This window comes from Chiloscyllium plagiosum, chromosome 3 (assembly GCF_004010195.1).
Source record: "Chiloscyllium plagiosum isolate BGI_BamShark_2017 chromosome 3, ASM401019v2, whole genome shotgun sequence".
Taxonomy (NCBI): Eukaryota; Metazoa; Chordata; class Chondrichthyes; order Orectolobiformes; family Hemiscylliidae; genus Chiloscyllium; species Chiloscyllium plagiosum.
In genome coordinates this window covers 104,886,548-104,914,236 of record NC_057712.1, presented here as the reverse complement: position 1 = coordinate 104,914,236, position 27,689 = coordinate 104,886,548, and the positions used below count along the sequence as shown (strand labels likewise).

General features: G+C 38.2%; 1 protein-coding gene across 8 annotated transcripts in view; it reads right to left on the bottom strand.

Annotated features, from left to right (window-relative positions):
* Window positions 1–1,652: 1,652 nt before the first annotated feature.
* The window catches only part of LOC122548404 (glutamate receptor ionotropic, kainate 2), a 442,113-nt gene continuing 416,076 nt past the window's right edge, over window positions 1,653–27,689 (bottom strand). For all 8 annotated transcript variants that reach the window (XM_043687010.1, XM_043687014.1, XM_043687017.1 and 5 more), the window contains 2 exons: window positions 6,580–6,830; window positions 1,653–3,014 (listed from right to left, as the gene is read on the bottom strand). In XM_043687010.1, the coding sequence (XP_043542945.1) occupies window positions 2,850–3,014; window positions 6,580–6,830 (416 nt within the window). In that variant the 3' untranslated portion in view covers window positions 1,653–2,849. The remainder of the gene's footprint in view (window positions 3,015–6,579; window positions 6,831–27,689) is intronic.

The following is a 27,689-nucleotide window of genomic DNA, read 5'->3' as shown; positions in this document are numbered from 1 at the left end:
AGAACTATGGTAATCAATATTATATTTGTGTGTTTTTGTACATAACACATTAGTTGATGTTGTGCAGCATTTTCCATGGGGAGTTATCACATGTAGCAAGGCAGGTGATAATGGACCAGAACAGGCTAACCTAGTTGAGTTGCTGCTTTAGAGACTTACATTCTGTCTTCATTTTAATGTAACCTTTGATTTAATAAATATAATATATGTATATATAAAATATATATACTCTGAGAAGTTTGTAAGTGTTTCACTGTGATATATGCAGAGGACTGGAAGGCGCAAAGGTAACCTGCTATAATGCCACCAGTTGTGCACACATCACAATAGAAGTGCTAATAAATCTGACATTGCAAATCAAGGACTACAAAATGAGTTGGGCAGAATAAGGGGCAAACTTTTGACTTTTTGTTGCTCGCTAAAAGTCTCTCAGGCAAACTGAAATTCAAACATATGTTACGCGATCTTTCAACCATTAACTTAAATAGTCAAATATGTCTTGTAATGTTAAGCAAAGACCTCCTCACTAGATTTGTACAGTTGTAGAATTAACTCTAATATGTGAGCAGGTGAAGATCTATAATGTTCTGCAAATAAGTGAGAAAAGGGGTGGATATATTCCAAGAATGGTGACAAAATGGCTGATCACAATGTAGAGAGTTATCTAGAATTCTTGGTAGATTCACCAGTCAACATGTTCAATCAATACAAAGGAGAAAGCAACAAAGCAATACAATGCTGATCTGTATTAACAAAACAGTAGCACACATGTCAGAGAAAGTCAGGATCGATCTGTACAATACGCTAGTCAGACTACAACTTGAGTCTTGTTTCCAGTTCTGGTCATTGAGATTCAGTGATATTCAAGCAGTGGAGACAGTTCAGGAAAAAGCCATGAGCCCGAGCATCAAAGGACGAGGACTGGGCTTGATGAAAAAAACTAAGAAATGTGGATTTTGTTTGGCCTCAAAAGGAGAAGGAACTTCATAAATGACGTGAGACAGTAACCAGTGTGGAAAGGGTCGACCATAAGAGATCATAATAAGAACAGTACAAAAAATACAGGTTCAAATCATTAAAAAGTAAATTTAGGACTGGCAACTAGCAGTTCTCCTTCACTCGGACAGTGATTAAACAATGGAAGGAACATCCCAAATAGGATATCAAATGGCAAAAACAAGTAGTATCAATTGAAAGTAGCCAATACCAGAATAGGAAAGGGAGGAATATATAGTGTCTTACTGAATGCAAGAACCAAAAAAAGAGAAATTGGGCATCTTTGTCTAGATATCTCTTGTGATTTTTGGATTATAGACTTTGCACTGACCAATATTTTTGCTGACAGTTCTCATTTCAATAACACAGCAAAGGCAATTACATTTACATTATATTGTTCAGGTACCCTTAATCATGAGTATGGTAGGGTGGGGGAGAAGATAATTGTTTGCACGTCATTATACCCATTAATTCCTTTATTGTGAGTTTTTCTTTAAAATTGCCAAATAATATCATCTGAGAAGCAAATATAAGACTTAATTCCATTGGGACCCAAACCAATTTGGGTACAACACTGATCTAAATGTGGTGTGAAATATTTAAATGGAAAGGTCTCTATCCCTTTTTTGAAGATTGTGCATTAATTTCAGACAATACTCAGTATGCACTTCATTTATTATCACAATATATGGCCAAGACTCTGTGCCTTTTATTACACACAATAGTTCATCACTGTATGCTATCAGCCTAATGGAAACTCATTGAGATTTAGTGCCCGTGTGTTCATTTTCTGATAAAAATTATTACAAAAATTCCATACAAAAACTATTTTCATATAAATCTTGCATTTCCACAAATAAACATGAACATCTTGAAAAACTGCTTACAAGGAGTTGTAGCAGTTGTGACTTGAGATTTAGTGCATTCTACAAAAGAGTCTCCTGCAACATTACATGGGATCACGTCAGTGAAAATCCTATATCCATAATTAATCAGGCGGAACCACACGAGTTGAAAGGCCAGGCGTCAAATCAGTTCAGCTGGATGTGGGAGCAGGTGGGCGAAGCAACTTGAAAGGACCAAATCTTGAGACCCAGATGGGGGGAGTTGAAGGGAACACACTCTTCTGTTACCACAATGAAGTACACAAACTTAAAGGACTTTAGGCTGTTTGTTATACCCTACGTCACTCAGATTTTGGAAAACAACTTCGCAATCCATTGCTTAGAAAATTTAATTGTTTAACGTTCTTTCATTTGGTGAGGGTTCAAAGCAGTCTGATCCATTGTAAAAAAAAGCTAAATTGACGGAAAACAATTATTGCCTTGTGTTCCTTTCTGGTGGTGATACAAATACATGAAATATCTCATCAGAGTTTCACCATTTCTTTCCAAAGCCTCTTAGTTCTCTTTCTTCTTTAACCTCAATTATTTTGAACAGCCTCTATTACAGTAACTGCACAAGTTTGGACAATCCTCAGTATCATTTCCACCTTGTATAACTGTAGCTATAACTCAACACAGTTTTCTCTTTGTTGTCCAGTGTTTCTTATCCTTTATTATCACCATTCATTTCCAATATGGGAAAATAAGAGGGAGGGGGGATAAGAGGGATGAAGGGGAAAAGTCTTTACTGCATTTAATTATTTTATTTGCAAGTTTTGGTCCTTGACAATGTTTCGGGATCTGACTTTGACCACCCTGTTTTCATAAGGTAGGTAATTTTTTTTTCGACACAGCATCATGAGGTAACTCGCTTGTTCGGCACGGGTTTGCATATTTCCACTGGAAACACTCTTGCAGGTCATTGGGAACAAAGATTACTGTTTGTGCTCGGTGTGGATTTTCTACACTTTATGCCATTGTTTCTTTGCCAGGCAATCTCCTGTCGTTGAACGTATGCATGTTGATAACTTCTTCAGTTTTCACTATGACTGGTGCCTGAGGCCTGTGTTTCAGACGCCGTTGACACTTGAGAGACAACCTGAGCTCCTCAACCATGGCACTACAGAAGGACCTCTGTGGGGAAAATTAAAGACTGAAAATGAGATCAAACAGCAATGCCTTGAAGCGACAGTGAAATCACATGTTAGTTTAGATTTCTCTGTCCTAACATCAGACAAGCTTGTCAATGATTGAAAGTAAAGCATTTAGCTTGCTACTTGCCTTTAAATAAAAATGACAAGAGTGCTTTCAAGAATAATGTGCTCTGCTTAAATTGTTAGCAACTACACAAATGTTATATTTACTGCATTCATAGTTATCAATCAAATATTTCATCTACTTTGTATGTATACAGTATTAATAAATGATAGTCATAATACTGTATGTCAAATAGCTTGCACTGGAAGGAATCTAACTGTTGCCTTACCCTACCACTGCTTAACCACCCTCCAGCACAAATTGTAAACTAGCAAAAATAGGGGAAGAGATTTATTCTGTGCAACACTGCTTCTGACATTGTGGTTTTATTGAGGAATATCACACAGCCTGTGGTGAGCCCTGCAGCTGGGGAATTCGAGGTGACTCTCCCTGATACACTCAGCCTTTCTTCACCTTTCAGTTTCTAGGCTATAATACAATGTTTGCTTGATAAAATTACAACAAGTGAAATGAAGGCTACACTTCTGAAAGAAATTGACTATTAATATTGTCATCATCAAGGGCTGAATGTTTGAGGTTCCCAGAGGTGAAGAAAGGTCACAGTGCTGGCCAATATGTCAAGTTATAGAATGTCATTGCTGGCATCATTGCTGGTGTGTCTTACAATTGTGTACTCCACAACCACCCGATGAAGGAGCAGCGCTTTGAAAGCTAGTGCTTCCAATTAAACCTGTTGGACTATAACCTGGTGTTGTGTGATGTTTAACAGTCCAACACCAGCACCTCCAAATTGTTGCTGGCATCAGCTGTTTTGTCAGAGGCCTGTTCAGTCCCCCCCCAGGTGAGTCACCAAAGTCCACAAGACAAGTTAGGATCATCAAGAGTCTTGACAAGAGTGGTTTAGGAGGTGAGCCAGAATTTACAAGTTGGCCTTGAGTTTCTTAACATAACAAGGGCAGATTAACAGCCTGGCAGTGAGCACGCAGTGTCAGGGTGAAGTACAAGTCCTCACAATCTACTTGCATGGAGTACAGCCAAAGGCTACCCTGGGAAGGAACTCATTGAATCATAGAATCCCTACCATGTAGATAGACACCATTCAGCCCATTGGGTTTGCACCAACCCTCCGAAGAGTATTCCACCCAGAACCAGATGCCCCCATCCCCCTCCACTATCTTATCCTCATTTACCATGGCTGATCCACCCAACCTGAACATCTCTGGGACAATTCAGTATGGCCAATCCACCTCACCTACACATCTTTGGACTGTGAGAGGAAACTGGAGCACCTAGAGGAGACTCACACAGACTCTGGGAAAACATGCAAACTCCCCACAGTGACCCAAGGCTGGTTACGAACCAAGGTTCCTGGTGCTGTGAGTCACCACTGAGCCATCACGTTGCCTTTAACTCACCTGCCACATTGCTGGCTCGACTGCTTTTTCTGATTTGATTTTATTAAACGTTTTAAAAGGTGATTCAAAGGACACCAGTTATTGAAAGTTCTTTCCATTTACTGATTTGTACTACAACCAGATGCTCACTGAAGCTGGAAATCCTCCATTTGGCCTTCCAGCCCTGAGAGCTTGTCTGTTTCCCTTATGGGCTTCTATCTCAGTGCCAAATAAGGGTCAAGACAACTTGGAAATTTCAAACATCATCAATTTCTTTGGAAGCAGTTTCCTGACTTCTGCATCAAAACCTCAAGCCTTCAGTTTAATCCGTGGTTAAATTCTGAAAACTAAAACAGTCATGTGATAAAATAAATCTCCCTAATTGCACGAGGACCAATACACATATGTTATTTCATGCCGTTGCTCATTGGTTTTTCTTTTCCATTTGGATTCTGCCGTTGCTAGCCCTGTTAATAATTGTAAAACAGTTAATGCAGACATCCTTTAACCTGGAGTAAATGTTTCAGTGAGTGTTCGAACATTAACTATTAAATCAATTTCTGTTTTCATCTTTTAATGACTGCACAGATATTGGCTGAACAGCTCATCCCTGAAGCTTCTTTTCTTATCATTAAGTGACACCTTCTGCCACTGCTTCAGGGTATTCAAGTGATGAATCGTGAAGAAGTCACCAATCTAGCAATTTACCCTCAGAAGCAAAATTAATTGGACATAAAAAGTGGACACGTGACCAGGTGTAATTTTGACGTGACACAATTAAACAGAATCAAAGTGCTAAAATGACAAAAAAATGTAAAAGGGCAATAAACTGCAATAGTTTGGTTTAAATTGTTCAAACTATACATCAATATTCTACTGTTATAGCCACAGTTCTCATTCAACAACGAAAATAGCATGAGACCAAGAAAAATCCACAGTTGCACATTGAAGCTAATTATCAGGTTTGACAGTAAACAACTTAGATGTTTAGATTTATTAATTGCAGCTCAAATGAATAAATTAAACTTTTCTATGGGAAATTATACATTTTATTTTAAAATTTATAACGTATGTGATGACAACAAACTTGAATCACTTGCTCATTCTATCATCAACAGTAAAGAGGGAATTGTCTACCTCAGTTTTAATATACTTGCGACAGCATACCACCAAAGAAATGGCAAGCCATCACGTTTTGGTCTAATATTGGCAGAGTAATCATTGCATATCTGCAGAAATAAGCAGTGTTTAATTAAGAAAGAAAAATCAGGAGATGCACGGCGGAGACAAAGCATTATGGCTAATTAAAAGCACAGCAGATTATAGCATGAATCAAAACTGCTGTAAATGACAAACATGGATTCAGCTATTTAAGCCTATTATCTGACAAAAACTGTGTTAGTGGCAACATGGTTATGAATTGAGATTTGGATTCAATGATTACTATTCTAATGCACTTCCCTTCTGCTGTGTTATCTGCTTTAATGAAACACAGTCATTTTGCTTGTCTTTGATGTTTTCTTACTGCACTGAAATACACTGAACTGCCAATAACTACTTAAAACAATTACATTTATTGAATTGAACACCACATACAATGGGTAAACAATGAAAATATCAAAGATATTCCATTTTTTGCAGCTTGAAGTTCAGAATGCTGTTCAGAGATAAAACAATATTTACAGCATTACTGACTGGATTATTCATGTCGTGCTTGAGTTTATGCCCATGTTTGTCTAACACAATAAATATCTTATATCAAATACCACTGCATCTATGGATACATGGAGTAATCATTCCTATACACTTTAAAGCAAATAAATATTTATTTCATTGTATATAAACAAGCTTGAACAAAGCTAGCAACCATTAATTAAAATGCACAGATTCTTTTCACAAAATTCAAATTCTGAGTTTAAATGATTTTGCTGTCACAAAGCATACACTCAAAATTTAAGCCATTTTCTTATCAGGAAATCTAGACATTTATATATATTATTCAATAAGATTTCACTCTAGTGAAAAATCAATGGGACTGCACTATATAATCTCCAGTAACTTACAGATGCACTGGAAAAGTCTTTTACCTTCTCAAGCTGTGCATTTTTTTTCGACTTGTACAGAAATTCACCCACTGCCACAAAGATGGACAGTACCAGGCCTGCAGCCAGCACGATAAAGATGCCACCAATGTTCTGGACTCCTAAAGCACTGGCTTCTTTGCTCTCTTCCTCAGGGCAGCCATTACCCCTCCACCATTTCTCTTTCATCATGTGCAGTTTCCCCTCCTCCTGCAGTTGGAGAATTGCGATAGTGATCTTTTCCCTGTACGGAGAACCTGAAGATGAACCAACATGGTAAAGCAATATTAATAGTCTTTTCTCATTTTTACTTGCAACACTCCTTACAGCCAAATCACTTTGCACTTCCAGTTTTTAAGAAGGTGTGCAGTCAAAACCATTCCAGTCATTGCCCATTTGCTGGCAAGTGCTTCCATGATGGCAGTGAGGTAGTACAGAAATCTATGGGGACGCGCACTCCCAAACAGAGGTCAGCCAAATGGGTTGGGAACAGTACATTGGCAGTGCCCTGGAGTCTCCAAGATACTGCTGAGAACAACATGGCTGAACAATGATGATGGCATGAAAAATGATTTTGTTTTGTTCTGTAATTTTCTTTGAACTTATTAGCTTATTAATTCCAGGGGTGCAAGAAAGGCCAATTAACCAGGTGAACTTGGAGGTGGGAAGAACTCTGATGAAAACCTGAGGAATTATGTCTGACCTAAATATTTCAACTGACCTCTTTACTAATGGTAGTACTTGCTAGGCCACATCACTGCCAGCAGAACGTGGGGAGAGAGGTCTAGACATGAGTTAAGCCCCTGTTAAGTATTAATAAGGGGACTTAATATCTGTTTTAGTTGCTCATGTTAAAGGTTGTTCATATGTTCTTGGGGTACAGGGTACTCCCTACAAACACATTTTCTAGCCAAAAACCAGGCTCAATAATGACCAATAACCTAATGCAGAAATATCCAATTTTCTGAGTTTAAGTAGCTGTGCATCTATTCAATCAGAAAACAATGATATATATATTTCAATAAAAATTATTTATTATATATAATTCTTCTGTGTTCAAGTGAGATTTAACAGTGCAAAGGTTACAATGTACAGTGTTAAAGGCTGATAGCAAAAGGATGTTTTGCTACTTAAATTAAGATTTTGAATTGCTTTGGAGCATTTGCACTTTGAGATCCCTTTGTTCTTCTCCCCTCACGTGGACTTGCATCACCCAAGTAGCAACTGATTTCATTAATCTTCCCACCTAAATATACCATCTCATAGTATGGCTAAAAAAAGACTGGCAAATAATTGTTGCAATATTTTCCTCAGTATTGACGATTCTCCCAATTTGACATCATTCACAAGTTAGAAATTGTATTCCCAAGTCCAAAGTGTTGATGTAAATTGTCAGCAGCAGCAGACTGATTCCTGTTGAACACACTTTCCAGCACTCTGATTAACTAACTTATCTTCCCAGTCTCTGCTTTCTGTCTTGCAGCCAGCTGACAGTCCCACTTTGCCACTTGTCTCCTATCTCCAGATTCTGTGACCTTATTCATTACTCTGTTATGGAACACTTTATCGATTACTTTTTGAAAATCAAAATAAACTACATCCACTGCATAATCATTGTCTACCTTCTGTTTGTTACTTTCTCAAAAAAATTCAATTAGGTTGGCTAAGTGACAATTGCCATTTTAAAATTCAATACAGACTATTTATTATTACATTTTTGTTTATTTTAGATGCTATTCTATCCTCTCCTTCAGTTAAGATTCCATTTCTTTTCCTATCACTGATGATAAGCTGACTGGCTTATAAATCCTTTGACATGCTCAGTTTTCTTCTTAAGTTCAGGAACTACTTGCTACCTCTAGTACTACGCTTTTTCTAATAAATTATAAGGTATGAGTAGTAGCCTCTTCCATTTTTTTTTCAAATTCTACTAAAAGACATGAATGTAATCTATTTCAACCAGAGGCCTTATCCTCTTGGAGTTGTTTATTTTATCCAATACATTTTTTTAAGGCCATTTATCTTACTACTCATCTCACCCCTTAATGATCCATGTATCTCGTCTGTCACCCTTTCACGACCAATGTGTTTATTCCTTAATAGCTTTATTCCCATCATAACCTTATTTCTTTTCCACTTTCAAAGCAGTTCCTGGGTGAAGGGACAAAAACAGCAGCTTCAAGATTTTCTCTTCTTTGTAGCATGTATTATGGAGCCAGTATGTTCCTGGAATTCTGTTCCAGCTGGGGAATGGAGGTTGAAAAACCAACTGGAAAGGTGAACACGAGGAACAGCTGGCCAAGTGAGTTTTAAGTGAGTTTGGTCCAATAGCCGACAGGCACACAAGAGATGTGCTGTCATCAGCTTACATCACTGAAAATTGTTTCATTATATGTTCAGCGTTTCATTCAAAAAATCTCTTCCCAAATCATCTTTGACAATGATCAACAGAATTATTCATATTTTAAAGGTTAAACAATGATTTGAAAATTATGTTTTTTTCTAGGCTAAAACATTCATTCCTAGAAACCTTAAATATAAGATGCACAAATCTACCCAATTGATTAAATTCAGTAATTCCTTGATACACGGTTGTAGCTGTTTTAACTGATAGATGCTAAACATATGAATTAGAAACAGGAGTAGGTCAACCTATTGCAACATTCACTGAGATCATGGCTGATCGGATTGTGACCTTAATTCTATATTCCAACCTGCCCACATTGAATCACTTGTTCATCAAGAATCTCTGCATTTAAAATATTCAATGACTCTGCTATATATTTCTGAGAAGTGTGTTCTAAGTGTGTTCAAAGAACACCGGAACACCGTAAAAACATTTGGTCCTTCAAGGCTGCTTTATTTTTATTCATTCACAGGATGAGAGCATCACTGGCTAGGCCAGCAATTATTGCCCATTCTTAAATCCATAATTGCCCAGAGGGCGGTTAAGAGTCAACTACGGGTCTGGAATCACAGAACTAGAGACTCCAGTTTTAAGGTGAGAGGGGAAAGATTTAAAAGGGAACTAAAGGGCAACTCTTTCTTGCAAAAAGTGGTACATGTATGGAATGAGCTGCCAGAGGAAGTGGTGGAGGCTGGTACATTGGTAACATTTAAAAGGCATCCAGATGGGTACATGAATAGGAAGGGTTTAGCAGGATATATGTCAAGTGCTGGTAAAATGGGGCGAGATTAATTTAGGGTATGTGATCAGCATAGACAAGCTGGACTGAAGGGTCTGTATCTGTGCTGTACATAGCTATGACTCATAGGCTCTAGTAGGCCAAACCAGGTAAGGATGGCAGTTTCTTTCCCTGAAGGGCATTAGTGAACCAGATGCTTCTTTCCAACAATTGATAATGTATTCATGGTCAACATTAGTCCCTTGTTTCCGGAATTTTTAAAATTGAATTCAAATTCCACTTGCCAAGACAGAATTTGAACATAGGTCTCCAGAACATTATTTGGGATTCTGAATTAACAGTCCACAGATAATACAATTAGGCCATTGTCTCCTGTTATGCTCCACTACTCAATAAGAACATGGCTGATCTGGTTATGATCTAGCTCCTCTTCTCACTGCCTGTACCCAAAAAAAATTCACTCCTTATCAAAAATCAGTCTAACTCAGCATGAATACAGTTAAAGACCCTGCCCCTACTCCCTTCTGGTGAAGAGAATTTCACACACTAATAAGAACTAGGAGCAAGAGTAGGTTGCCTTAAGCCTGCTTCACCACTTTATACAATTATAGCTGATCTCATCTCTGCCTCAACTACACATCCCTGTCTACTCTCCATAACTCTTCAACCCATTGTTAATTACAAAAATGTCTATTTCCTCCTTACATTTACTCAACGTCTTGGCATACACCACAATCTGGGGTCAAAAATTCCACAGATTCACCACCCTTTGAGAGAAGCAATTCCTCCTCAACTCTGTTTTAAATTTACAATCCCTTATCCTAAAACTGTGACCTCTCATTTTAGATTACCTTTCAAGAATAAACATCCTTTCTACATCTACTTGTCAAGCTCCTTTAGCACCTTACATATCTCAGTTAGATCTCTCTCATTCTTCTACATGCAGAGAGTCTAGGTGTAAATTGCTCAACCTCTCTTCTTAAGATGATGCATCATCCCTGGAATCAATTTAGTGAATCGCCTGATTCTGATGATGCTCTGAAAGGAAATAAAATCATCTTTTCTGACTTAAAGTGAGATTTCTCATTCTCAAACAATGTCCTCCAGTTTTAGTCTCTCCTAACAGAGGAAACATTTTCCCAGTATCTAACCTGACAGCTCCCCAAGATCATATATACTTCATTAATGTCATTTCTCATTCATCTAAAGTCCAATGAATATAGAGAAGAAAGTGAGGACTGCAGATATTGGAGATTAGAGTCATGAAGTGTGGCATTGAAAAACACAGCAGATCAGGCAGCATCAAGGAGCAGGAGAGTCAACGTTTCGAGCATAAACCCTTCATCAGGAATGTTGATGAAGGACTTATGCCTGAAACATCGACTCTCCTGCTCCTCGAATATTGCCTGACCTGCTGTGCTTTTCCAGCGTCATACTTTATGACTCCAATAAATATATAGCTCACTTGTTTCACTTTCTACATAAGATATGACTTTTGTCTCCAGAATGAATCAAGTGAAAGTTCTCTGAAGTGCTTCTCAAGCAATTACATCTTTTTCAAATAAGGAGACCAGAACTATGTTAAGTATTTTATATATGTCTCACCAAGGCTCTGTACAGTTGAAATAAAACTTCACTTCCTGATCTTCTATTCCTCCTGTATTAACCAATGATATTCCATTTGCCTTCCTAAGCTCTTGCTGTAATTGTATATGATTCACATACATAGAATACTCAGATCTTTCCCTACAACTGAGTTTTGCAATCCCTCTCAATTTAGATAGTACATCAGTTTTCTATTTTTTCTGCAAACATTGATGAGTTTGTATTTCTCATGCTATATTCTATCTACCACATTTTTTTCTCAGTCACCTGATGTCCTTCTACCTACTCTTGACAACTTATTTTCCTATCATTGGCAAATTTATTAAACATGCATTCAGTATCCCTATCCAAATCAATAATGTAAATTGTAAATAGTTGAGAAGCCAGCACTGATCGCTGTGGCACTCCACTAGTTACAGCTTGCCAATCCAAAAAAAACCCAGTATCCTTACTCTGTGCTTCCTATAAGTTAATCAATAACTTGCAATTAAGAAACAGCATCCGATTACTTGGTTTATTTGCATATTGAGCTCCTTAATAGGTAAATCACTCCAAATGTAATACCACAGCACTATCTGTGTTATTGTTATACACCAGGAACACTTGCTTTGATTAGTGACCACTCATATGGCACCTTGTCAAATGCTTTCTGGAAATCTAAGTGCAGTGCATTCACAGGTTCCCTTCATCCACGTTACTTATTACTATCACAAGAAGTTCAATTTTGCTTGTCAAGCATGTTTCCCTTTAACAAAACCCTGTTTCCTCTGCCTTGTTCATTGAGATGTTACATTCACTTAAATAGATGAGTCCAGCAACCTCCCTATGATAAATATTAAACTAAGTGGCCTGTAGTTTGCTGCCTTGTATTTCCCTCTCTACCATGACACCCCCCCCACCCTCCCCACCCCCACCATCCTCCCTCCCAAAACACATTCACTATTTTCTAATCTGATGGGTCCTTTGGAAACTTGTAATCAATCTATCTATTATTTCAGCAGCTATTTCTTTTGGACCCTCCGATGAACTTCAGCTGGGTTTCTGGACTTGTCAGTTCTAATAATTGTCTCATTACCTTTTCCCTGGTGAATGAAATTGTTCAGGTTCCTCCATTCCTTTCATCTCCAATTCATAGTGATTTTTGGAGTGTATTGTGCTTACTCTACCATGAAGACACACCAAAAATATCTGTTCAATTCATCTGCAAATTTCCCACGACTGATTTCCTAGACTTGTGGCTTTAAAGGACCAGCCCTCATTTTATTTACTCTTGTTTTCCTTTTAAATACTTATAGAAGCTTCCACTACCTGTTTTAATTTTTCAAGCTAGCACTCTCATGTATGATAATTTCCTTCTCCTTATTAAACAGGTTACCTTAGATAGTCGCAGTATGGTGCTACTGAGACGACTTCATGATGCAGTGCCTTCTTGGCCAACATTTTAAGTTTCCAGGTAAGTGCTTATTTCCATCCCTCAAAGGAAGGCAATGCTGAAGTGGTATATTCAAAAGCCCAGTCTCATGTTGTGGAGACAGGCTTAAATCTCACCGGAGTAAATGGTAAATGTGATCTTCAATAAAAGTAGAAATCAAAAGGCTGTCTATTGGAGGTCACATAGTCTCTGTCAAATGATAATAAAACCCCATAAGGTTCACTAATATTGCTTAGGGAATTAAGTCTGGCCTACATTTGATGCCAAACCTACATCAATGTGGTTGACCCATAACTACCAACTGAAATGACTAAGGAAGCCACTCAGTTCAATCTCAAGTATGAATGAAAAAGAATCTTCAGTCATTCTGTGATGTTCTTTATACGGTATTCTGTCCAGTCTTCTGATCTATTACTCATCTTTGTTGAATTATCTGCTTTTTCTTTCAATTTCATACAACTTTTAACTTCCTTGGTTATCCACGGATGGTATGTCCCTCTATTAACATCTTTCTCTCTTATGGTACTGTACCATTTCTAAGTATTCTGAAATATCCCCTCAAGCATCTGACATTGCTTTTTTAATGACCTATTTCATAATGGAATTTCCCAGTTCACTGAAGTTAGTTCTGTCTTCCTGCCCTTATTATTGCACTTGTGTAAGTTTAAAAAGTTTAAAAGGAATGGAGGAACCTGAAAGAATTTCATTCCACAGGAAAGAAGTAATGAGGAATTATTAGGACTGAAAGTTGACAAGTACAAAAGTCCTGATGAAGTTCATCCAAGGGTCTTAAAAAGAAACACTAGCCTTACTAGTACAGATTGTACATGACATGCCAGAGAGAACTTGTGTTTATAGAAAGCCTTTCATGATCTTAGGACTAAAGTGCTTTCAAGCAAAGAACTGCATTAAAATGCAGTCATTGTAATATTGGAAATACACCAGTGAACTTCTGTAAAGCAAGGACCATAAACAGACATGTGATAATGGACAGATAATCTGTTTTAAGGGATAAACATTGTCCAGGGCAAACTGTAATTATCATTTGACTTTTAAAAAGTAATTGCATGATCTGACATTGTAAAAACCTTTCTCTCTCAGCATGTCGTGAGAAAGCTGGTAGAAATGTACCTATTCTATGCTGCTATTGTGTTACCATCATGCTTTCCCCGACAAGCAATTATAATTTGCTGAATTTTAAGAAAGAAAATTCATTGAAAAAGCAGCTCCTTCAACAAAAAAAATCAGCTCATAAACAAGATGCCAAATCAATTTCAATCTATGATTTTGGCTGCTTCCAGAAATTAACCCACTCAAAGAAAATCCAAAATTGACTGTTAGTGTCATAATTTTACACAATTAATGTAGTTAGTCAGTACAAAGTTGGGAGGGGGGAGGGAGTGAAATTATCTTCATACAAAGTTACTGTGTTGAAAATCTCTAAAAATCAATCCTTAGCAATTCTGTAGCTCAAGTGCTAAAGTGGTTGGAACATTGTAGTTCCAGGAGACACTCCCCCAGGGTTGTGAGTCTATTTCCACTGTTGGGTAAATTATATCAGTTTCATTTCATGTCAGTTGGGATGAAAAATGAAACTATGATCTATTACAGTAACAATTATTATTCATAAAGGTTCATAAACATGTTGAAACAACCCAAAAGCATGTTTTGGAAGATTTATCAAATTAAATTTCTCATGACCCACGTAAGGAGATGACCAAAAGCTTGGATAAAGAGATAGATCTTCAGGACTCCTGAAGAGGAGGATAGAAAGGTAGAACATTTAGGGAGACAGTTCCAGTCATCAACGCATTGGCAATATGGCCACCAAAGGTGAGCAATTAAAATCAACGTCAAGAGGTCAGAATTGGAAGTGTGCAGATACTACCAAAGATCGAAGGGCTGGAAGAATATTCCAGAGAGAGGGAGGGATGTGGATTAGCAGGATTTGACAAAAAGGATACAAACATTGAAATCAATATGTCACTAAACTGGGAACAAGTATAGGACAGCTAGCACATGGATAATGGATGAGCTGTCAGCGTAGAGACTGAAGGAGGAAATCAGTGAATATATCTCAGTAACAAAATTGTTATGGTACCTGTTTGGGCACTGGAGAATGAGGAATTTAAATGAGAGTCAAAAGGGGAGGAATTAAGATGAGATGCTCAGCTGAGCAATTGAAAAGTGCTGTTAATGACAGCTTAAAGACATGAGAAACTCAGCTTTGCTCTTTCCTCTTTGCTGATGGAGTTTATATGAACACACCCACTAATGAAATATGCATAGAACAGGGACAGAAATCATTTTCTAAATCCAGATACATGAGAAACAACAAAACCTTTAGCAATTTAATACTGAGTCTGAAAATAGAAATATTCCTACTGAGATAAGAAGGCCTACTTTTACAAACTGATTTTACTGGGGCTGAAATATGCACATTGGTATTATTGTTCCTTTCGAAAATCAATTGAAATTTAAATTTTATGCTGTTAAATTAATTCTGTTTTTGAATCATTGGACTGAATAAAATTTATATTGCCTTTTTAAAAAACACATTATTAAGTAGACTTTTGTTTCTCCAGCTGAAGGTTAGCTGTTACCATGCAACCATTAACAACAGAAAAACCCATCTCTATTCCACTAGCACTGATTATAGGCCCTGCCACACATATTGGTTATTTTAGTCTAATTATAGTTCGTCATGTTTTCACATTTTGAATTTCCACTGTACTCTGGTAAACAAAATGCTTTTACTGTCTTAACAGGGCAACCAACGTGAAAGCGTGTGAAATGGTTTTCTAACTTATTTCTTTTCTAAACGTTCAGCAAAATGGAAAGCCTAGAAATTATTATCATTTGCAAGAATAAAAAATGAGCACTGAATGTAAATATGCCAACACTCTAACCATTATTTCAACATAGAGATTAACTTATTTATCTGAAATGGGTTGACACCCCTGATAATAAAGAATTACATTTATATTATTTTATTGTCACAGCTTTGCATACACCAGCTCCTACTAGTTTACAAATTCTATCTTGAAGATTGATTTACCTGGTCTGAGCCAAGCCAGTTGCTTAGCTACAATATTAGTATAGCGTCTGCTGATGTTAAAGAATCATTTCCAAATTGCTATACTCAGACTGATACATTATTACACATTTGTCAGGGTTGTCATATGGGTACATCCTAGATTCTAACTTCATCTGAAAGTACAAAATTCCTTTTAATGCATTTTTGTGGAAAAAGAATGTCCGTGCAAAGTAGTTCGAACTAAGATTGGGGGATGCCAGTGTTGGACTGGGGTGTACAAAGTTAAAAATCAAATAACACCAGGTTATAGTCCAACAGGTTTATTTGTAAGCACTAGCTTTCGGAGCGACGCTCCCTTTTCAGGTGGTTGTGATGACCTGATGACCCACCTGATGAAGGAGCAGTGCTCCGAAAGCTAGTGCTTCCAAATACATCTTTTGGACTACAACCTGGTGTAGTGTGATTTTTAACATAGTTTGAACCAGCAAGGCTCAATGTAAGCTTCAGGAATGGCACCTCACATTTCAGCAAGGCACTTGCAGCCTTCTGGACTAAACACAGAGTTTGACAACTTCATGATTGCATTTTTTTCATTTGTTGCAGTTTTACTGTTTCAGTTAGCTGTGCAGTGGTTTTATAGGCCCATCCTTTGATTATTTGTTTGTCCCAACACCATGCTTTCTAACCTTAAGAGACTAACTTTTCAGTCAGTCAATCTCTCCTACCTTCCACCCTTTCGCAGACTTTCCATTTGTCCTTATTGCAGCACTGACTATTCAGAATCTATTGCATCTCTAACTTTCCCCAATTCTGATCAAAGTTCACAAACTTGAAATGCTTTCAACTGCCTAATCTACTGGTGTTTTGTTTTCCAGCATTTTATGGTTCCATTTCAAAGTAAATTATCTTCTTTTCACAGATATCAATTTTTGCTTTAAAATTATGATGAACTTGAGAAATGGCATCGTTGTGTTGCACATAGGCTTTCAGTAGAAGCCTGTAACAATGATCAGAAGCAAGAGTGTGGGCCAATTCCCATCTTCCAAGCTCTGAACGGTAAAGTCACAATATCTCTACAACTCTTCCAAAAGATGTTGCTTTACTCTGATTACACTAAATATGGGATGGGGCTATGCCTGTCCATGGTGTCATTTTGTGCTCTGATGGTGTGGCACAGGATTGGAGGTCTAACAAATTGTTGTTCTCCTCAAAGTACAAGGTCATGTTAAAATGATTCCTGATGTTGAGAAATAATGATATGCAGGAGATGAAGCAGATTGATCAAGTGTTGAAACTGGAATGTGAATTTGTTTCAATGGGCAGCCACATCATGGAGTGAAATAATCAGGCTAAATCAGAAGAAATGTGATGAACCTAACCTCTCTGAAAATCATTGTCAAGCATCTATGAAAATAAATTGTCTTGTATATAGAATACAGAGGGTAGTTTTGGAGGGGTGTTTTTCTGACTGGAGAACTGTGACCAGTGGTGTTCCACAAAGATCAGTGCTGGGAACCTCTGTTCTTTGTAATATATATGCATATAAATGATTTGGATGAAAATGTAAGTGGTCTGATTAGTAAGTTTGCAGATGACATGAAAGTTGATGGAGTTGTGGATAGTGAGGAAAGTTGTCAAAGGATACAGCAGGAAAAAGATAATTGGGAAGTTGGGTGGAGAAATAACAGATGAAGTTTAATCAGGAAAAGTGCAAGGTGATGTAATTTGGGAGGTCAAATGCAAGAGGAAAGTGTACAGTAAATGTCAAGATACTTTGGAGCATTATTATAAAGTCCATAGCTTCCTGAAATGGCAACACGTGTGGATAAAGTAGTTGCCTTCATTGTTCAGGGCATTAAGCATAAAGGTTGGCAAATCATGTTGCAGCTATAGAAAGCAGTAGTTAGGTGGCATTTTTGGAGTACTATGTGCAGTTCTGGTCACGACACAATGGGAAGGATGTGGAGGCTTTGGAGAGGGTGTAAAAGAGATCTACCAGGTATTACATGGATTGAAGTGTATTAACTCTAGTGAGAAGTTGGACAAATTTGAATTGCTTACACTAGAGTGTTGGACATTGAGGGACCACCTGACAGAAGTATATAAAATTATATGAGACATGGATAGCTGGAGTTTATTTTCCAGAGTGGAAATACTAAATGCAATGGAGGGTTAGGTTTAAAGTGAGAGGGGAAAAAAATTAAAGAAGATGTGCTAAAGCAGATAGGATAGTAACATTTAAGAGGCATTTAGAAAGACACATAAATAGGCAGGGAATTGAGAGACATGGGCCAAGTATAACCACTAGGGATTAGTTTGGAATGGCATCATTTCTGGCGCAGACATGGTGGGTCGAAGGGCCTGTTCATGTGCTGTACTGTTCAATGTTCTATTACAAAAGAACCATAATACAAATGCCTTCTGGAAATTAAACAAAATAAAAGCCATTTGTTAGACCAGTTGGCACAAATCCTTGTCAAAAAGCTGAGTAACTTAATCACAGAACATTGCACATAGCCTGTGTTCACCTTCTTAAGATCAACACTGCAGCATGTCACAACAATTAAAGGAGTAATTATTTTGTCACTAAGCAACCTAGAAAAGCAATTAAACATCTAATCAGCTCAGCAAACAAGCTGAAAAGGAAAACAAAGAAAGGACATCATCTTGTCTTTCAGAGCTCAATACATAATAAGTTACCTTTGAAGTGTGAAAAGCTGCTATGTCAGCAAACATGGCAGCCATTTTTCTCACTTTCTAATCTCACAAACAGCCATAATAGAAGATTAATTGATAGTGTTGATTGAGGCAGGATTGTCAGACTGATTGCTCAGAGCTTTGTTCAAAATTAAGTTGTATAATAGCAGTAAACCTATAAGTTCAGAGTGAATTGTCTCAAGAAGATCATCGCAACCATGTTTCTTCTGTCTATTGATGCAGATCTTCACAATGACACGATGGAACAGTTTTAATGCATAAAGGTCTTCTGCTCTAGATTTTCATGCAGCTTCCTGAAACATGAAAGGCACTGGGGCCTCTGCATGTTTAACTTACTGATAGATACAAAAACACCAGGTATATTTCATGCCCTTTTTTTCCATCAATGCTGGTTCAATTTTCATAGTACATGCTTAGTGAAAAGCTTTGTACTGATGTTAGATCGCAGATTATAAATTGGTCATCAAGACTCAAACTAACTCTTAAAAATTAAGCTAAATAATTCCCACCAGGAAGACTGACTACACTTCACTGTGGTGTCAAATTGGACCAAGACTTCAGATTTGGCTGTATTTACATTATTGATTCACATTCCATTAGCACTGAAACTCCAGCTTTCATGTGAAGCATAGCTAATTAGGATTAACTCTAGTCATATTGTGAGTGCATCATTTGCAAATTGGTCAGGGAAATAAATTGGATAGCTCCTCTGTGATTCACCCTTACTCATTGACTCAAGCACAGTTATCTCCTGTTTCGATTGATTTCAGCTAACTATGCTGCTGATTGAATGAACTCTCTGAAAGGGACAGAGGACAGTATTGTGAGTGGACAGCACCACTAAAGCTAGTATGTACCATCCAAAAGTAGATGCATTGTACCTGGTGTTTTGATCCTAACTGACATTGCTACTGGATATGTCAGATCCAAGACTGAAATCTGGCTTGATAGATCATATTTTGTTTTATACTATTTAACAAGGGTAGTCTTTCCCTGAGAGACAAATACACATTAACAACCAAGAAACAGTGTATTATGCAAAATAAATTATGATGAAACAGAATGAACCAAATAATTTACACCTAGCAGAATTTGAATGATTTCAAAACACACACACAATTCAATTCCACTGAACCCAACACTATCACTTACAATACTTAAGCATTTGAGAGAATTCCCTTCCCTATCAAATGTATAGACATGACTTATTTTTTTCCCCTCAGCTTCCAGTCTTAACAGTTTGATATCTTGTTCCTTGATTATTCACACAACAGAGCTTAAATCTTCTCAGCTTCAAACTCTTTCAGAGTTCCATTCAACACTTCTGGTCTGGGGCATTCAAACAAAAATCCTATAACGAGATAACTTATCATTATAAAATATCTCATTTCTTCAGGAGAAACTAATACATCTAGCTCCAACCAGGGTTTCTGCAAACAGAAACCTGAAAGTTTTCCAAGAAAGGTTTCCCCTGAGCAAAAAAAACATAATTTGTCTAAGCTGAAAGCAAGCTAATGCTTTGCAATGTTTGCTCTGACTGATTGTAAAACTCTTTACAGTATAAACAAATTCCCATCATCACTCCAGGAACTGTTCCTCTCATACATTTTTTTTTAAAAAAAAGCATGCTCCAGATATATTGACAAAATAACCATTGAAATATCTCAAATACACAGACCAAAACCCATATGTCCATAGTTCAAATTCCAAACTCTAAAATAAATGATATTACAATGTACATAAAAATTATTTTATGGAGTAACTGAATCTAATGTGGAGAAAAAGCTGATGAAAAGGTGCATGGGACCACACAAGCTTCAGAAGTCCTCAGGAAGAGATGATAAAGGAGGAGAGTTGTCTTTTAATCACTGGGGGCCAGAAACACATTCTAGGAAACAATGGGAACAGATATGGGTTGTCAAACTTGGAGGATATTGGCTGCAGTGCCTCAAAAAGTCTGGTAGCATTGCACAAGTGATCAAAGTCAGTGAATGCATCTTCAAATGTTTTATTTTATCACCCGTACCATTTATTTTAGACACCCTCCAATTCATTTCACCTGCATCACTCATCAACAAATACCGAACTTTCTATCAATCAGGACTGATAACTAATATTATTTATATGTTTCCTCTCTCACTCATGCAGTTGATGTAGTCTTATAGCACTATAAAGAGCTTGTACATGCTGCTAACTATTCAACCACGACAACCACATATCTCAAACAGATTGGATAGTACTCACAGACATACTTGCCTCTCTCTTGCAGATCAAGTTGGCACACAAATAGAGACAGCAGGAGCAGAACAGGCATACCCACATGCCCTGCCTCCCATGAAGGTGACAACACTTGCCATTGTTGAGATTCCAACTGCTGAAGGCACAGCCAATAGAGAGGCTGGAAACATTGAAAATAATGGTACCCTCATACCTAACCATCCTCAAATCTCAAATCCTCCTCATCGCACAGTCTCTTCTCATTTACAACTTCAGATAATGAAGGCCTGTGCTTCTTAAATGTATTCCCCCCATGGCCTTTCCCTTGTACATTCTTATTTCATGACGTGGAGGTGTCGGTGTTGGATTGGGTTGGACAAGGTCAAAAATTACACTACACCAGGTAACAGTCCAACGGGTCCAAGGCAGACTTCAGAATATACAACAACACAGAGTCACCGAGTAGAGGCTGATAGTCAAGTTCAGTACCCACAACTGAAATCTTGGGTTCATGTCACATTACAGGTGACCACACTACACTATACATTCTCACATGCACACTCACACATACATATACCCCTCTCTCTCTCTCTCTCGCTTGCACACACACACGCGGGCATGCGCATATAAGTCTATGGAGTGAATTTGCGTTTGCAGATTTGTATTTGCAGATACATTCTATTTTGTTCAAAAAACTGCACAATTTGTAGACACTCAGCCATGTGGCATTTTATAAATTCCTACTTTGGAAGTAAAATAATGACTCCAGATTAAGATACAGAACGACTCCAATCAAGACTTCACGCCTAAAATACATTGTCTGACCAGAGGTGTCATCTCCTTTATATTGAAGACTTCTTATCTCAGGGCAGTGGCTTGAAAGAAATTCTGGGATTTGCATATTAATCAATCGAAACCATTCTAACTTCTTAAAGATTTAAGAGCCATTTATGGTGTTTTAATATATTTGCATGAGTTGCATACCCCTTTGATCATTTCCTTATAAATTTTGTGTCTAAGGTCTTCCTCTCTCATGAAAACCTGATGAAGGAGCAGAACTCCAAAGGCTAGTGTTTTCAAATAAACCCGTTGTACTATAACCTGGTGTCATGTGATTTTTGACCATTCATATTTCAATTACACAATGACTGCAAATGAGCCAAGCAGCAAAACGACAACAATGAAGAACATATACTATGGTTTAATTTGGGAAGTGCAGCCAATAGCTCAGATACCAAAACTGTGCACAATTTGGAAAATGGCATAAAGATGTAATCTGGGCATGGTGTGCTGACAGGGCAGAAGCCCAGGACAGAGGAGGTGCCAAACAGTAAAGTTTCAAATGTGTTTTGCAGCATATCTACTTCAATAAGGCAGCCAATGGAAGAAGACAAGTGGTTTGTACAATAAAATGCTTGGTGTATTGGCAAGTATTAGAGTCAACTTACAGTCAAGGAGCATAGGACTATTTTCTTATCATTCTCAGGATCAAGGATGACCATTGCCAGGATGGAGGATTTGAGCTATAGGGAGCGGCTGAATAGGCTGGGGCTGTTTTCCCTAGAGCGTCGGAGACTGAGGGGTGACCTTATAGAGGTTTATAAAGTTAAGAGGGACATGGATAGGATAAATAGGCAAGGTATTTTCCCTGGGGTAGGGGAGTGTAGAATTTGACAGCAGAGGTTTATGGTGAGAGGGGAAAAATTTAAAAGGGACCGAAAAGGCAACCTTTTCACACAGAGGGTTGTGCGTGTATGGAATGAGCTGCCAGAGGAAGTGGTGGAGGCTGGTACAATTACAACATTTAAAAGGCATGGAGATGGGTAAATGAATAGGAAGGGTTTAGTGGGATATGGGCTAAGTGCTGGCAAATGGGACTAGATTAGATTAAGATATCTGGTCAGCATGGATGAGTTGGACTGAAGGGTCTGTTCCATGCTGTACATCTCTATGACTCTATGACTTGCTTGTACTCCAGGGTCAGGGGTGGGGATGCTGGTTCTTCAGTGGTTATATTGTCCAATCCTGCAGCTGCAGACTCAGCCACACCTGGGGTGGTGGGGGGGGGGCGCTGCTGTTTAAAGAGGTTGGTGATGGGATGTCTTGGATTCAGAATGATCTTTTTGCTGCTTGCATTTGGCCTCCACATGCTCTACTCAGTGTTGTTCAAAATGGTTGGTGCCTTCGTGGTTGATTCATCTCCAATTTGTGCATTCTCGGCCAAGTGATTTCCACATGTTAGGGAGGCTTTCAGGGTGTGCTGGTAGCATTTCCTCTACCCTCCTACTGATCGCCTACCATTGTGAGTTAGGAGACAGCACTCATTTGGGGAGTCTCGTGACAGGCATGCGGACAATATGCCTATGAACAGAATTGATGTTGGGTACCGTAGAAGGGTTCTCTTTAAGGTATTTCTAAAGGAGTACTTTAGGATTAAAGAGATTTTTTAATTACTTGTTTAAGGCTCTTTTAAATTGTCCTATAAGTTCATAGAATGATTCATTCAATCTTTCTTCATTTCTTTTGCAAAATACTCTTGTTTTACTGTTAAAACAAAATTTACATTATTTATATTTTTGTAAGAAACATCTCAATATCACCAAGTCAAATCAAATTATGATCTATCAGCCAGGTTTCATTCTGGGATCTGAGTTGTCCAGTAATTATATCAGCTGTGGTCATAACAATGGAGTCATGGAGTCATAGTGATGTACAGCACAGAAACAGACCCTTTGATCCACCTCATTCATGCCGACCAGATATCCTAATCTAATCTAGTCCCATTTGCCAGGACTTGGCCCATATCCCACTAAACCCTTCTTATTCATATATCCATCCAGATGCCTTTTAAATGTTGTAATTGTACCAGCCTCCACCACTTCCTCTGGCTGCTCATTCCGTACACGCACCATCCTCTGTGTGAAACATTTGCCCCTTAGGTCCCTTTTAAATGTTTCCCCTTACACCCTAAACCTACGCCCTCTAGTTCTGGAGTACCCTACCCCAGTGAAAAGACCTTGTCCTGCAGAGATTTCTTGGGAATGTTTCTTTATAAATATTTTTGTTGTTTCCATATTTGATTTACTTTGTAATTTTTTATTGAGTTCTATTTGTTTATTTTTAAGAAATCTTCAGCAATAGCTTGTAATAAACTGACCTTAACAAGGTTAAAAAAAAGATTAGCTGCTGATCTACTTTAACTTGAATCATATAGATTAAAAAAGGACTGCATGAGCTTTATTAATTTACAGCTCACTGACTACATTGTATACTCACTTGCTGGTCACACAAAATGAACAAAGTTTACTGACACAGATGTAGGAGAAAGTGAGGACTACAGATGCTGGAGATCAGAGTCGAAGAGTATGGTGCCGGAAAAGCCCTCCATCAGCAATGTGGAACTTAATGAAGGAACTCTAACTCACAAAAATAACTGGGATGTAAAACATGTTAAAAATCTGGAATTTGGGACCAAACTGCCTACTTTCACATTTAATGGAGGTGGCATGAGGGGTGGATAGCCTGCTCACAGAAAACAGTCTGGTCACCTCATAAGGGAGGCAATGAGTGAGTGGTATTATTGCTCGACTACTAATCTAGAGAGCTGGGTAATACTCTGAGGACCAGGATTTGAATCCTGCCATAGTAAGTGATGGAATTTGAATCCAACAAAAATCTGAAGTTGAAAGTCTAATGATGACCATGAAACCATTGTTGATTGTCGGAAAGACCCATTTGAGTCACTACTATCCTTTAGTGAAGGGAACTTCTGTTCTGTATGTGACTCCAGAGACACAGCAATATCATTGACCCTTAACTACCCTCTGGGATTTAGGGGTAGCCAACAATGTCCATATCCATGAACAAGCATAAAAAAATTCCAATGAGATTGCTTGCTTATAAATTTACCAAATTTATAAATTTAACCTCAGCCAGCTAGGTTTCTTACAGCTAATGGATACTGGATGTCTAGACCCTGGAGGCAAGTGCCTTTACATTTACCTGCCAATGCAGCTTAGCTGCTGCATTTACCCATCCCTGAACTCCATGGTCAAACACCCCCAATTCTTCCAGTTTCTTCCCAACCCTTCCAGCTCCCTGTCTCCAGCCTTTTTGATTCCCATACAGATCATTCTGATACACCCACCCCAACAACATTTCCGATCATCGTCATTGGCCTTGCAATCTCCTTCTTCTCTGGATCTTGAGCTCCCAATCTATACTTCAAATCCCTCCTCACGTCTCGATTCTTCTTCCAACTCACAACCTCCGCTTCCCTCCTCTTTACTCCTTGGCTGTGGTCAGGTAGCAAAGGCTTCTCTGTGTAACATCCAGCCAGTATCTTACTCTGGCGGATTGTGGCTGGGAGGCAGGGAGGTGAAATATGATCAGACCCTGACTGCAGAACTGTCTCACCCAAACCACTTACTGACCTCTGAGATGACATCAGAGACAATATTTTGACATTACTTTAACTTCAACAAATGAAACAATGGCTTGAACTCTCTCAATTGGCAGTCGTCTGTAGCCATCAGTTATCACAATCTGAGAGATTAATTACTGTTAGTTCAATATTGTGCTACATATCATTAAATGTTATAATAGGATACTCATGTTATTTTGCAGCCCTTTGTTCCTGCAAATATCTACAAATAATATGAGCATCTTGTTTTGATGAATTATAGTTTGGAGTGTAACCTTTGCATCGAGGATAAATAATTCATGACTGCATGTTTTTGACAGTAGTATGAGTCAGTGAGAGTTAGGGAGGTCTAATAAAATAAGGTCTTTTGTTCCATCAACAGCATTGAGCAGGCCAGGTTGAAAGTACAGAATAATAGTTCTTGATACAGTGAGACATTTGTAATATTTCACTCTGTGAGCACTTCTCTTAACATTTGTTCAGTGCTGCAGTCTGTGAAGCGTTAGTGGTGGTGAATATTGAATCAAAGCTGAATCATACTGTGTTTGGAAATGATTGTCTGGACACTGTCCTTTATGGTTTGACTGACTGTATCCTCAAGGGCTATTGCAGCAAATAGAGGAATTTAAACCTAAAACGCCTATAGTGGTATGAAGAGTTCTTCAGAACTGAGCAAGCATCTTGTTCAATAGTCATTGATACATAATATCTCTTATACAACCAAATGGCTCTCTCTCCCTACCTCAAGTAAGAAGTTTTTTTTAACCTGTGTCAAGTCAGAAAAAACAGTTTAGATAAAATCCTCATCGGGTTCTGTGCACCTTATGGGCTTAAATATGATTCATTTCTAATGTTCACGTTACACTCAGCATCTCTGCAATGCAGTGGAGCATCTTTCACTCTTCAGTTTAGCCTGCATGGGGACTTTCCAAGTCCCCTTTTTGCATTTATATTTAATCCTGAAAATGACAGAGAATTGCTTTTCTCTTTGTCTCAGAGATGGGGCCTTTAATTAATCTGTAGCTCCTTCTCACAAAGATGATTGTTTGAAATCAAGTTACATTCAAGAAAACACACATGTCACTTGTTTGGCCTGACTGGTAGTGCTCAGTTTTATAACTCTGCATTCACTTCTTTGCAAAAAAAAAACACTGCCAGAAGTCTCGCAAAGTAAAATATGGAAACGACAGTGCCTTATCTTTAATAGAATCCTTCCAGCAACTCAGGGTATGATAGGATGGCTTCATTTCTATGGTGTTTTCATGCGTTCCCTCATTATAGAATGATACGTGTGAACATAAAAAGATCTACAAAATTTAATTTAAAAGCCCTCCTATGTATTTATCTACATCAATTTTTCTGTGTGCACTGAAATTTTCTTCCATACTCTGCCCAAATTGCTGTGCAATTTAATGAGAAATAAAAAAAAGTTTACTTTATAATTCATTCACTTAATTCATATGGGCTTCACTGGCTGGGCCAACACTTATCACTCATCCCTAGTTGCCCTTGAGAAGGTGGTTGTGAACTGAGCAAGTGACTAATTTTTTTTTCCTGAATTAACTGGATCTAAACAATCATCATTATCAGAAGGAGCTATAGAATAAATGTAGAAGGCATGAAAACAAATTGGGCATGTTTTCAACATTAATGCATAATTCCACAATTAAAAGTACAAGCAAATATGCATGCTTCTAGAGAAGAACGAGCTTTCTGATTGACCCATCACCTTCTGATTGAGGCTAAAATTACCCAAAGTAGACAGGTTGCCGAGATGTTCATGAAGAGTGCAGCATATCCAAAATCGGAGCCAAGAACTGAAGTACACCCCTCCACCGCTGCTTTCGCCTGCCCATTTCTGACACATCCTATTTGTGACAATGGGGATAATAGGGGCACAATTCAGCTAGACCATTTGAACTCAGTGTTGAGTAACTTCACAGTTGGATAGCCCCAAGAGCCACTAAACAACTACACTCACACATGGTGTATAAATTCAAGATGGACACCACCTTAAAACAGAGTTGAGAATGAACACTTTTCTGTGAACAAAATGGAGTCGCAAAGTCATATTTTCTTTTCTTTCCTGTCGATATATAACTGAATAAATCCCTTGAACTAAGTTTCTTTCCTGGATTAGTCATGAAAATATGAACAATAGCTTTGAGAAGTTATTCAAATATGGAGGATTAGATTAGATTACTTACAGTGTGGAAACAGGCCCTTCGGCCCAACAAGTCCACACCGCCCCGCCGAAGCGCAACCTACCCATACCCCTACATGTACCCCTTACCTAACACTACGGGCAATTTAGCATAGCCAATTCACCTGACCTGCACATCTTTGGACTGTGGGAGGAAACCGGAGCATCCAGAGCAAACCCACGCAGACACAGGGAGAACGTGCAAACTCCACACAGTCAGTCGCCTGAGGCGGGAATTGAACCCGGACTCTGGCGCTGTGAGGCAGCAGTGCTAACCACTGTGCCACCGTACCGCCCACGAGGAGCCGGTGTTGAACTGGAGTGGACAAAGTTAA